Source organism: Gracilinanus agilis, chromosome 2 (genome assembly GCF_016433145.1).
Source record: "Gracilinanus agilis isolate LMUSP501 chromosome 2, AgileGrace, whole genome shotgun sequence".
Taxonomy (NCBI): Eukaryota; Metazoa; Chordata; class Mammalia; order Didelphimorphia; family Didelphidae; genus Gracilinanus; species Gracilinanus agilis.
The window spans coordinates 232,211,540-232,225,075 of record NC_058131.1 but is presented as its reverse complement, the minus strand read 5'-3'; the positions used below and the strand labels follow the sequence as shown (position 1 = coordinate 232,225,075).

The 13,536-nt window shown below is 44.4% G+C and overlaps 1 protein-coding gene across 1 annotated transcript; it reads left to right on the top strand.

Annotated features, from left to right (window-relative positions):
• The first annotated feature begins 6,121 nt into the window (after positions 1 to 6,121).
• On the top strand, positions 6,122 to 11,603 carry TCF23 (transcription factor 23). Its single transcript, XM_044661004.1, has 3 exons — positions 6,122 to 6,337; positions 7,036 to 7,278; positions 10,895 to 11,603. Exons 1-3 carry the CDS (start codon positions 6,122 to 6,124, stop codon positions 11,069 to 11,071), a joined length of 636 nt encoding a protein of 211 aa, XP_044516939.1. The 3' UTR covers positions 11,072 to 11,603.
• Positions 11,604 to 13,536: the final 1,933 nt, after the last annotated feature.

The window sequence follows — 13,536 nt, the reverse complement described above, 5'->3', positions numbered from 1 at the left end:
AACACTAGGTGGAGGAGCTCTCCATCCTTTCAACTCAATCAGCCAGGAAATTCATACCTCAGTCAGCCAAGAATCTGTGAACTCTTTTGATGAGTATTCACCTCTTCTGAAGGTGAGAAATGGTTTCCACAAACAGTGCCCCCTGGGCAGTGCTGGGCAATTAGGAAGCTATGGTTGGCCCAGAACTAGCTGAAACTAGATTGTAGCTCATAGGTCAAAGTCCCCTGCCCCTTACAAAATGAAGAGACAAAGAGAAAAATAGCCATAGCCGAAACCAGCTAGGAACCCCCTACATGTTTGGGGAAAACAGCCAAAACCACTAACTACAAAGGCTCTCTAACTACAAAGGCTATAGAAGTTACACTTCAGGAACTATAGGGCGCCCCTAAGTCTGTCAATACCCGCCACCTTACCCGCCATCCCTTGACCCCCCTTAACCACCAGCCTGGAATCCCAAACGTATATAATCTTTGCTCTGAATATACATCACTGGAACTCCTTTGCTGAGCTCCCCTAGCTCGAACTAGAAATAAAGACTTCCCTTTGCTTGGATTGCATTGTCTCCGTGTGCTCCTTGGGTGGCAATCCATTCGGACCCCAACAGCCCTTGTGAAAAGAGGATGGGACAAGAAGCCACTATAAAAGGCCTTGAATTTCTGGGGCTAGGGAAGTCGACTCCAAGAAAGAAGTTAGCTTCAAGAAGGAGTTGGACTTCAAGAAGGAACTCGGCTTGAGGAAGGTCTACTCAAGGAAGAAAGTTGGCCTCAGGGGTCACATTCAGCTCAAGAGTCATCATCTTGACCTACCTCTTGAAGGGAACTTGGGTGAGTGGATAGCTGGTTTTCCCTTCCTATCTTCTGGAGAGAGTTTTAATTCTAGTTGAAGGTCAACAACCTTGGCTGAGAAAGAGAGCTGTGTGCCACAAACCCTCACAGTGTCTCCAGATTTTGTGAACTCTGGGAGTCCCACCACTTAGATGGAAAACTCCAAAGAGCCATTAAAATTGGGAAACTTAAATACCTTTTTAGGGGAACTAGGGACTGAGGATGAGAAAGGATAGTTGATTAGCTTCACAAGGGTAACAAAGAAAATGAGGAGTCCCAGAGGGAAGTAACTGTGAGAGGCTGATGCTTTACAATGGACACAAAAGGGAAAGATCCAACCAGAGGGCTGGGCTACCTTGGTAAAGGACTTTGACCTGAGGGGAGAAACTACTGGGACAAAAAGAGATGCTTAACACCTGTTGGGATTAGCCATCCCCACTTGAACTATTTTAAGGTCTATTGTTAGTCTGAGACTTCTGAAATTGAACTTTCCCTTAGGGAAAGACTCTCTTGTGACAGGTCAAACTTGGGGCTTTCATCTTCAAGCTAACTAAACTGGGGGTCATCAGATCTTACTGGGCTACAAGTTTGGGAGTCTCTAGATTCCACATCAACAATTCTAAGCAGCAACAGAAAACTCACAACTTTTCTTTTTGCCAAGAAAGGTAAAGAAAACTATTCTTGACCAGGAAACTCAAATAGCTGGTGACCAAATGTGTTTAATGTGAACTCTACTTCAGGGTCTGTAATCATGCAAGCCCAAATGTTTTTGTAGCCTCTGTAGTCAGAATCTGAGGTAGAAAGTAAAGAAATCTTTCCAATATCCATTCCTTCTCCTGAGACTTAAGAGGCCTATAAACTTATGTTTTAAATTCATTGTCCATGTTGTAATTTAGGCCAAGCAGTTCCTAGGCTCTGGCCTATAGTCCCTAGGGTGGGTTGAGGGAAGAGAGGCAGAAGGGAGGAAGAGGATGGGAATGAAAAAGAGAGAGGAGGGAAGGAAGGGAACAAGGTGGGAGGGAGAGAGAGAGAGAGAGAGAGAGAGAGAGAGAGAGAGAGAGAGAGAGAGAGAGAGAGACTGCTTTATCTTATCTGAAGGGTAACCTTTATCCAAAATGTTTCTGTCCTTCTGATATCTCTAGATCTTTTCTCTGGAGTGCCTAGCATGATGATCCATATCTATCTGCTGTGGGGCCACAGATACTTCAGTCTCTTAGGATTTTTTTAAAATAATATCTAATTTTTCTCCTATTACATGTAAAAACAATTTTTAAACATTTGTTTTCTAAAAATTTTTTAAGTTTTGAGCTTCAAATTCTCTCCTTTTTCTGACCCTCCTTTCGTATACTCTTCCCGCCCTCTCTCCTCCCTGCAATCCCTTTCCCCTCAGTAAGCAATCTGATAAAGATTTTAAATGTGTAAACATGTAAAACATTTTTCCATATTAGTCATTCTTGTGGAAGAGATCTCAAATGAAAACAAAAGGAAGGAAAAAGAACAAAGTGAAATGTAGTATGTTTTAGGCTATATTCAGACTCCATCAGTTTCTTCTCTGAGGGTAGATGGCATTTTTCATCATGAGTTTCTGACATTGTCTTGAATCACTGCATTGCTGAGAATATCTAGGTCATTCACAGTTGTTCATCCAAAAATAATGGTTCTGCTTGCTTCACTTTGCATCGGTTTATATAAGTCTTTCCAGAATTTTCTGAAATCACCCTGCTTGTCATTTCTTATACACAAATAATATTCTTTAACTATCCTATACCATAACATGTTACACCATTCCCCAATTGATGGACAACTCTTCAATTTCCAATTCTTTGCTATCTTGGATTTTTGGGGGGTTTGTTTGTTTTCTCTTCAAATCCATATCTTCTGTCTTAGAATTGTTAACTTGAAATTTAGAAACCCCAAGTTTGTAGCAACTTGAAATCTAGAAACCCCAAGTTTGTAGCAACTTGAAATCTAGAAACCCCAAATTTGATCTTGTCACTTAAGAGTTTTCCCAGGGAGATCCCAGACTAAGAGTTTCAGACTAACAATAGACCTTGAAGTACTGGGTGGTTCCAGTTAGGTGGAGCTAGAAGACTCAATCAGATGTTAAGTACCCTTTTGTCCTGGTAGTTTCTCCCAAAGTATCAAAGTCCTTTCCAAGTAGTCCAGCCCTGTAGCTGGACCTTTTCCTTTTGTGTCCTTTGTAAAGCATCAGCCTCTCCCTGATAATCCTGTCTTGAATTTCTCATTTCTTGGTAGCCTTTATAAAGCCAATCAACTATACTCACTTGTCCCCAATTCCCAAGTAGTATATAAATTCCCTAAATTCCATTGTTCCTCAGAGCTGTCATCTCAGGGAGTGATATTCCCAGGGATACTGTGCCACAGTGCCAGGGCTTTCCAGCTCTGTGTGGTTTTGAGCATATGACTCAGTGTGGAGACCTAAATATCGAACACCATCACTTTCCTGATTAAAGACTTGGTTTTTCTGACTACTTAATAGTTCTGTGTTCAATACACAGAATTAATACTGTGTATTGATTCCAAGGCAGAAGAGCAGTAAGAGCTAGGCAACTGGGGTTAAGAGACTTGCCCAGAGTCACACAGCTAGGAAGTGTTTGAGAACAGATTTAAAGTGAGGACTTCCTATCTCCAGGTCTAGCCTTCTATTCAGAGAGCCACCTACCTGCCCTTTCTCTTAGGTTTTTAATTCCTCTGTTCAGAGGAACAATTTATGCAATAATCCCTTTCCTCATTACTTTACAGTGCTGAGTACTTCCTTCCAACCTTCTTAGAACTATTTCACCCTCTTGGGGAGAAGCATGTCTAGACTGAAATTTCTTCTTGTTGGTTCTTGCACCTTTTAGGGGAATGAAAGATTATAGAGAGCTTTAAATACCAGGGATTATTTTCTTAGTCTCTTTTTTGAATCAAGCACTGTGAGAGAAAGGACCTTTGGACTGCAAAGTACAATAATATTAAACCTAATCCTCATTGCTGGGCTCTAGTTTGGGTGAAGGTGGCTGTGTGCCCAAGAAGCTAGGAAACCTTTATGTGACCTTTCTATCTCCTTAGGGCATTTTCCTATATCTTTCTCTTCCTGTTCAACTCCTAGAAAGTTAGCTACACTCTCAGCTTCTACTTCCTCACCACATATCTGCTTCTCAATCCCTGAAAATCTGGTTTCTAATCAGTTTCTACTAAAACTGCCTCCCAAGGCCATAGATGATCTTAACTGCCCAATCCAATGGCCTTTTCTCAGTCTTCTACCTCTTTGACATCTACACTTTTGATACTATTAACCCTTCAACCTGGATACTCTCTTTCTCCTAGTTTTCCTGCCTATCAGACTGTTTCTCAGTCTGCTTTCCTGGTTCACCATCTATCTTTCAGTCCCTGAGTGTGGGTGTCTCTCAAAGTTCCATCCTGGGGGACAGCTGGGTAGCTCAGTGGATTGAGAACCAGGCCTAGAGACGGGACGTTCTAGGTTCAAATTTGGCCTCAGACACTTCCCAGCTGTGTGACCCTGGGCAAGTCACTTGACCCCCTTTGCCTACCCTTACCACTCTTCTGCCTTGGAGCTAATACACAGTATTGACTCCAAGATGGAAGGTAAGGGTTAAAAAAAAAAAATTCCATCCTGGTCCTTTTTCTCTTCTCTCTACATTCCCTTGGTGAGTTCCATAACTTCTATAACTTCCATTTTCACCACTGTGTAGGTAACTCCTAATCTATATTTCCAATCCTAATCTCTTTTCTAACTGGTGATAGAACTGCCTGCTGGTACCTCAAATTCAACATATCCAAAATGGAACTCATCATTATACTCCCAAACCTGCCCCTTCCTTCTCTAAAATTCTTCATTTCTGTGGAGGGCACGACTATCCTCCCAGAGACCTTGGTTTAAAACCCAAGATTCACTTCAACGCCCATATTTAATCATTTATCTAGTCTTGTAGATTCTTTATTCACAATATCTTTTGTTTCTACTCCCATTTCTACTTCCATTGCCATCACTCTAGTTCAGGACCTTGTTATTACCACTTACCAAGATTATTGCAAGAACCTTCTGATTGTTTTCCATAAATCCAGTCTTTCTAGACTCTTCCCTTTTCAATCCATCCTTCACCCTTTCCAAGGTTTGGGAGTAGCTATGCCACTCAACTCATCTACACAAAAACCTCGTACAGGTTTTTGGTAGCTTCTAGAATTAAAATAGAAATTTCTTACCTAAACATTTAAGGACCTCCATAATCTCTCTTCAATCTATCAATCCTCATTTCCCATCCCTCCCTTTTCTATATTCAACATTATAGCCATACTAGACTATTAGCTGTTACCTGAATTCATTGCCTACATTCAGACATTTACCTGCAATGCATCCACCACCACCCTTCCCCATATCTGGAATGAATTTTCTTTCCAGTCGACCCTTCCAGAAGACTTATTTCCTTTCAAAGTTCACCTTAGGAACCACCTCTTCCATGTAGCCTTCTGAGATCCAACTCTTCTCTCCCAAAATATTCTCTGTGTACTTTGTCTAGATTTCATCTTGGTCCCCTTGATTCCCAAACTTGTACTTATCTGTCCAACTGTCACTTCTCCCTCTCCCCTCTGGCCAGGGAAGTTCCTTGAAGGGAAGAGTAGTTTCACTTTTCTCTCTATAGCTACTTAGCTCAGAGCTCTGCACATAATAACTTAGTAAGTGCTTGTTGAGTCTTGGAGATTAGGGAGAAGAAAAGCTCTTACTGAAAGGGAGATAGATGAACTTTCTCAGTAGCCATTTGACAGGGACTAGATGGATTTTGTTGTTGTTTGGGAGGAGTTGGGTCTTAGTAGTCTCTACTTGAACTCCAGCAGGCTGGACTGGTGTCCCAAAACTGAGTTCCCAAGGCCACCACAAGAATTCTTTCAGAGTGGGGCCTGACTAAGGGGAATAGATTTCAGTTTCCATCTACCCTCCAGCCTTCCTCAGCATGGGTTCCCTCCCAGTGCCTGGCCACTCCCAGTAGACATCACCCTCTTCCCTCCCTTTCCTCCCTCCCCCCAACCCCAGCCCACAATGTCCTCCCCCTGCCCAGGCTGGGGTGCAAGGCAAGCAGGAGGTTTTTGAGGGGGATGGGCTGGGTGGGCGGTTTTCCCAGAGCAAGGAGTGGAGCAGGGCCGAGTTGGCGCCAGCTCCCACAGATAAAGACACTCCTGGCCAGCTGACCATCTAACTCCGGCCAGCCACAGCCCAGGGGCCCACACAGGAGCTGCTTCCCTGTCCTGTGGGCAGCACCCCATCTCAGCAGGGTGACATGACACAGAGAGAAGCCAGGACTTCTCCAGAGATGCCTGCACTGGGGGGCCACAGCAGCGGATCTGGGCTGGCACTGGGCACTGACAGGAAGAGGAGCCGCCTGATGAAGGCGAAACAGGGACTATGGGGAGAGACTAGCTGGGGCAGCCAGAGATGGAGCAGACCTGGCCCCGCCATCCATAGTCCCAGAGCCAGGAGCTTGGCTGTTGGCAGGGTAAGAGAAAGGACATCCCTAAAGAACCTCTACAAAGGTCTGACCCACCAGGGCCAAGGGAAGATGGAACTGATTGAGATAAGGGGGGTGGGAGTAGAATGGAGAGTCTCCATGTAGAGAGTATGTCAGGATGGTGGCAGCTCTATCAAAGGTGAAGCGCCATGTTTGAGGGCTGGAGCTGATCCTCTCCTAGAACTGGTGTCATTGGATCTCTTTGAGTTTAAGGTCTAGGTCTTGGGATGGCGAGCACCTACTCTGGAAAGTTAAATTTTTAAAAAATGTTGGCCGTAGAATCCAAGGACAAGACCTACACGTAAGTCCCAGGTCTGCCACTTATTTGCTAAGTGACCACAAGCAAATTGCTTTACATCTCTGAGATTTTATTTTCTCATCTATAAAATGGTGCTCATGGTTCTTGCATTCCCTACCCCAGGAGGGTATAAAGAAGGTACTTTGAAAAATGCAAAGCACTATAGGAATGTGAGTTATTATTGTTATTGTTACTTACCTTCCCACAGCTTGGCATTAAGCGCACTGAGCTTATGATTCTGATACTTAAATCTGGGGTTCAGCATGGAGGTCAGGATCAATTAGGAGCTGACGAGGAGATGGGTTAAAATAGTAAGATAAAGGAGCCAAGTAGCATATTTGAGAGGAAGGACACTGGTATTAATTCTCTCTCCTGGGCTACTATACAGGGTGAATCGAGCCCAGAGAATGCTGCCCGGGAACGGAGTCGAGTAAGGACCCTGCGTCAAGCCTTTCTGGCCCTGCAGGCGGCATTACCCGCAGTGCCCCCTGACACCAAGCTCTCCAAACTAGATGTACTGGTCCTGGCCACTAGCTACATAGCCCATCTTACCCAAACTCTAGGCCAGGAGCTGCCTGGGGTAGCCTGGCCGCCCTTCCTGCGTGGACTCCGCTACTTGCACCCTCTCAAGGTAACTCCACAAGATACTTCTCTTTGGGATGGGGATGGAAGATGCTGGCAACATAGGCTTTTCCCTTGGGATGTTGGGCTTTGGATTCTTCTTTGCATAGAAAATACTGTGAATCAGCTGGCAGATGGCAGTTCTCTTGTGGGCAATGGGGAGGGGGTGAGAGAAGGTAGAACTGGGTAGAGTTCAGGGTGTGTGTGTAGGGTTGGGGGGGAGTTTGTTGGAAAGAGAGCATGGTACAGTGAAGAGTTCCTCAGAGCCAGAAGGCTGGCGTTGGAAGCCCAGCAGTATTACTTTCCTAACCAGGTGATCATGCGCCCGATCTGGACTTCGGTTCCTTTTTCTGGAAAATGAAAGGCTTGGGCTAGGTGGCCTGTGACGTCTCTTCCAGCTCAGAGCCACTGTGATTCTGAAGCTGACCCTGGCCATCTTCTAGAGAGGAATAGCCAGGAAGATGCCTAGCGCTGTCTCCCAATCATTGTTCCCTAGCTCTATTGTGTAGCCCTCCCTTTGATGGAAAACAGGTTTGGGGACCCAGCTGTCTGCCCAGTGTGTCCCTAAGTATTCAGCAGGGCACTCTCTCTCTTTAGAATAGAGGTGGCAAGTGTATGGGAGGGGGAGGGCCTTATCCCTGGAAAACAACATTGTGATGAGGGTTAACTGTGTCAGCCTGGAAACTTAACCGCAGCCTTCTTCAGGACACTATTCTCATCATTTCTTTTTCTTAAATAATATCAAGAAAATATATAGTTATTAAAAACTTTTCCCATTCTTCCACTCCCTCTTCTGAATGAAGTTTTATCATGGTGCGGATGTGGCACTTGATTTAATTTAGGGAGACAGCTTGGCATTATCATTGTTATTTTCCTTCTTAAAGATTGTTCCTAGTAGAGAGTAAGCTGTGATCAGTCCTCTGAGCTGGAGAGCCTTCACTGACACTATGTCTGTTGTGCCAGGGCCCTGCCTAGTTTTGGTAAGGCCCGTCACCAGATTGGCTACAGAATGATGAATTATGTTTCCCCCTCCTCTTTAAAAAGGAAAATGACCAATATTATATTTAACTTTAAGTATTTCAAAGTACTTTATACACATATATATATATATCTTGCAACAACTTTATGAGATGGCTACTAATATTAACCCCAATTTACAGATAGGAAAACTGGGTCTGAGAAAGGTTAAAAGTGAATTGTCGTAGCTCAGTGGATTGAGAGCCAGGCCTAGAGACGGGAGGTCCTAGGTTCAAATCCGGCCTCAGACACTTCCCAGCTGTGTGACCCTGGGCAAGTCACTTGACCCCCATTGCCTACCCTTACCAATCTTCCACCTATAAAGTCAATACACAGAAGTTAAGGGTTTAAAATAAAAAAAAAAATACAAAAAAAAAAAAAAAAAAAGTGAATTGTCCAGGGTCACAAAGTCTGTTACGGGTCAGAAGCAGGACTTTTATCTCCAAGCCTCACTCTTTATGTCTTATACTCATTGCTTCTTATTTAGAACCCTAGCAATCATACACAAAAACATAATACCTGGAAGTACGAGTCAGAAAATTTAGCTTAAAGGCAAGAAATCTTAAGTCTAAGAGGGTGAGAATTTTGAATGAGCATCCTGACATCACACAGGTAATATACAGGGGGTCACAGAAAGAATAGAATGAGAACACTGTTAAAGAGGTTGGGGAAGAGCCCTTTCATCCAGGTAGAGGGAAGACTACAGATATTATAAAAAGAAACTTGGCTTTAGGAGAGGTAGTGGCTTGCCAAGATCAAACAGCTAATTAAGTGGAAGAGGTGGGGTTCAAACCCAGGTATTCTAACATAGAGACTAATGCTCTTTCTTAAAACTAAAACAAAACCAAAAGCAACTCCTGCCTTTTGTCTTAGAATCAATAATAAGTATCAGTCTTAGAATCAATAATAAGTATCAGTTCCAAGGCAGAAGGGGAGCTGCTGGGTAGCTTAGTGGATTGAGAGCCAGGCCTAGAGACTAGGTTCAAATCTGGCCTCAGCCACTTCCCAGCTGTGTGACCCTGGGCAAGTCACTTAACCCCCATTGCCTAACCCTTACCATTCTTCTGCCTTGGAGCCAATACAAGGTATTGGTTCCAAGTTGGAAGGTAAGGGTTTTTGTTTTGTTTTGTTTTTAAAAGAAGAGTGGTAAGGGCTAGGCAATGAGAGTTAAATTCTTGCTCAGGATCACACAGTTGGAGGTGTCTGAGGTCATATTTGAACCCAGGAATTCCTATTTCCTAGCCTGGCTTTCTATCCATTGAGCCACCTAGATGCCCAGTGCTCTTTCCTCTATAGCCAACAGTTCTCAGACTTTTTGGTCTCATCACTCACTCACTCTTAAAAACTATAAGGGACAGGGCTGCTAGGTCCAGAGTCAGGAGAACCTGGGTTCAAATCTGGCCTCAGACACATCCTAGCTGAGTGACCCTGTACAAGTCACTTAACCTCTTTGTAGTTGTTACTAAAACAGAAAGTAAAGGTTTAAAAAAATCCAAATCAACTATAAAGGACTCCACAGAGCTTTTGCTTATGTGGGTTATATCTATCAATATTTACTGTTCTGGAAGTTAAAATGTTTTATTATCATTATGAATAGCTTTGATCTTGCACACTCCTTGAAAGGGTCTTGTGGATTCTCAAGGGGTCCCAGGGGCCACTTTGAAAATGACCATACTATAATATGGTGCCTCTAAAAGGCCAGAACCAGGAATGATGACCTCAGAATTGCCAAGAGGACAATTTAGGCTTGATTCCAGGAAAAACTGCCCAATACTTAGAGCCATCCAACAGCAGAATGGACTGCTTCCAGAGTAGGTAGGTGCCACTTCCCTGGAGGGCTTGGGCAGAGGTTAGACGATAACTTCTTTGGCAATATCAGAGTGGAGATTCTTTCAGGTGTGGGTTGGACTAGAGCAGTGCTGGTAATGAACAATAGATGTGAAGTTGATCTAGCGCTTTCATTGGCTAACCAAAGTCAGGGCAGAAGGCTGGTACTGATTTCATGGCCTCAATTTGGATGTAAGACTTTTTTTTAAAACGCTTACCTTCCATCTTGGAATCAATACTGTGTATTGGTTCCAAGGCAGAAGAGTGGTAAGGGCTAGGCAATGAAGGTTAAGTGACTTGCCCAAGGTCACACAGCTAGGAAGCATCTGAGGTTAGATTTGAACCCAGGACCTCCCATCTCTACGCTTGGCACTCTAGCCATTAAGCCACCTAGCTTTCCCCATGTAGTTTCTGGCTTTGGGAACTCCCTATAGCCTCCAGCCACTGTTGCCAACATTGCCAGGCTCAGTACTCCTTGCAAATAGTGTGGGAAAGTCTTTATCAACTTTTGGAATTTCAGGTTGAGCCTCTCATCAGTTTTAATTTGTCCATTCAATGTGTACTTATTAAATATCAATTGTGTGCCAGTTACTGCGGAAATGAAGACAAATAAAAATATAAATTGCATACAAATTAGTTTCATGGGGTGTAGGAAGTTTGTGAGGTAGAGATGCTAAAGGAAAACTGAATTTAAGTTATAAGAGTTCTGGGCTTGCAAGATGATTTGGGGTTTCTGCAATGTGTTATGGGCAGAACTGATTTCTTATCCCCATGTCTTACAGAAATGGCCAATGAGATCTCGCCTCTACGCTGGAGCCTTGGGGCCATCTGGCCTTGACCCTCCTACTACCAGTGCTCCTGGCCAGAGAATGTGGGAATCAACAGTCAGTCCTCAAGTCCCTGGAGAGGTGGAATTCATTCCTCCCAAGCCAGTCTCACCAACTTGTAGCAGCAAATAACTTCATCTGCTTCCCCTATGCCTGGGCCCTTAATTTAGTAAGGGGGTAGCTCCCTCATTCTGGCCCCACTTATCCCTTTTATGACTTTCTAGCCTATTGGTCCATTGCAGGGTCTGCTTTCAGAAACTCCAGTACACATACATCCCTTATGGGGAAAAGTCGAGGCTTAGAAAGCTGGCAGAGAAAGGGATTTTTGACTGAGGGGCAACAGGGCAGATGGAAAGTAGAAGGACCAGGACTTGACTCTTTGAGATAAAACTTCGTGGTGACTCAGTTACCATTATTGGATGTGACAGCTCTAGATTCCTGTCACTGAGTTGGATTGATGAATTCGCTTTAAACCTGTCTTTCCCTCTTGCCTCTCTTACAAAGATCTTTTGAATTAACATTGTGGAGTATGAGAATAGCCAGCACAGCCAAGGGCAAAAGTAGAGGGGACTTGGATGGCAGTGATAGTGGAGCATTTAGCACCTCAAGGCATTAAGGAGAAGATGCTCCATTCACAACATGAATTGCTAAGTTTAAAATTGTACAAGAGGGGGCAGCTGGGTAGCTCAGTGGAGTGAGAGTCAGGCCTAGAGACAGGAGGTCCTAGGTTCAAACCCGGCCTCAGCCACTTCCCAGCTGTGTGACCCTGGGCAAGTCACTTGACCCCCATTGCCCACCCTTACCAATCTTCCACCTATGAGACAATACACCGAAGTACAAGGGTTTAAAAAAAAAAATTGTACAAGAGGTAGGCCCAAGGACCAAATAAGCATCACTGGGAATTACAGAAGTGTAATAGGGGTCTAGGTGGTCCTGATAAAAACCAAGTCTAAGATGTCTAGATAGCCTTTGTTGGGCAGGACATTCATGGATTCACACTTCTTATACTTCCTGAAAAGTGCCCCAAATGCCCATTTTTTTGTTCCTTACTGGGCTCTGCTGCTTTCCTTCTCCAATTCTTTTTCCTTCCTCAGCAAGTCATATTTACATGTAAACAAACGCCCAGCTCTTACATTTCTAATTCCCAGGGAAAAGTCCCAGCTGTCTAGTCTATCTACTTCAGTTTTACCAGATCCTAAATCCAAAGCTGGAAGGATCCTCAGGCTGTAACTCTCACATTTTTGAATAGAAGAAATTGAGCAGCAGGGAGGTTGTGACCTGTCTGAGGTATGTGCATCTAAGGCATGATTTGAACCCCCAGTAATATGTCCTTCCTGTGAATCTAGAGCCAGTGCTCCTTCTACCATACATGCTACTCCCACCCAACTCTCCCAAGACTAGATTTGCTTTGCCTCCCATACTTAGACCTCTGGGAAAAAAGGCATCCTTCTAACAGGATAAACACCAATCTCTTCAGGTTCATACTGACCTGCATTGGTATAGCTGAGACATGGTCACTATAACCAAGGTCTCTGCCCTAATAAAAGAGGGAGTGGAGCCCAAAGCCCAGAGTGAGGCAGCAGAAAATCTACACCAGTCCTTGGCCTAAAACCTTGTATCAAAGGGTCTGATTGGGCCATAGAGATGGGGAGATATAGGAAGAGAGATTTTAGTCTTCTCCCAACTTGTCCTTACATAGAAGCCATTCCAGAGTCCTGAGAATATTGAGGAATATTTTTTTAGTTCTCAAGACAATAAATGACCATAGCCCTGGATTTTAGGATGAAGCTGCTGAGCTACAAGTTTGGGGGTCTGGGGCACAGAAGAGAATGAGGCTGGAGGAAAAAGACCAAATTGAGATGGGGTGGAATAGAGAACAGGGAAGGTCTGAGGTCTGGGGCTGCCCAGGATGTGGAGGAGCAGTTGAGACATGGCTGGAAGCCATGAGAAGGAGGCCTCAGCCAAGGATAAACTCATAAATCTGCTTGGGACCAGGCTATGGGGAACTTGGATGGAGCTGCTTCTCAGGCAGCTGCACTGGGGGTGGGAGGGAGTTGGGGGCTGTGGAGCGTCCAGGTGTGGGAGGAGGGTGTGAGCACAGTGTTCCTCACTCCAAGACCATAAAAGTCCAGCTCAAATGTTCTATTTTTAAAAGCTGAATAGCAATGATGTCTTCTTCACTGGGCTGAGGTGGCACTGGCCAGGGTGAGGGGGGAAGAGGAGTGTTGTGAAGGAGAAAAAAGGAGTCTGGGAATATACACTCCAAGGATGAAAGACAAGGGGGCAGCCTTTCCAGGGAATAACAGAAAGTTTAGAATCAGCTAGTGTAGGGTGGGGTAGGGAAGACTGCTCAACTGCTTACTTCTCCCTCTACCTTCTGGGTAAATATTTCTTCCTGCTCCAAGACTTGAGAGGCATGGGCCCCTTTAAGATAAGGTCATATGTTACACTGTTTTCCACTGGAGGGAAGAAAGATGGTAGAGGTGTACCAGAGCAGAGCTAAGATGATGGAGGGAGAACACTGGTCTTGTCCCCACAAAGTACTTCAGGACCTGATTGGCACACTCCCCATTGGGGACCCCAAAACTCTCCTTGGT

Excerpts from the sequence above, each read along its gene's own strand:
- TCF23 (XM_044661004.1), top strand. The coding sequence starts at position 6,122 with ATGACACAGAGAGAAGCCAGGACTTCTCCAGAGATGCCTGCACTGGGG. Across the intron at positions 6,338-7,035 it reads GGAGCTTGGCTGTTGGCAGG|GGTGAATCGAGCCCAGAGAA; the intron begins GTAAGAGAAAGG and ends GCTACTATACAG. Across the intron at positions 7,279-10,894 it reads GCTACTTGCACCCTCTCAAG|AAATGGCCAATGAGATCTCG; the intron begins GTAACTCCACAA and ends CATGTCTTACAG.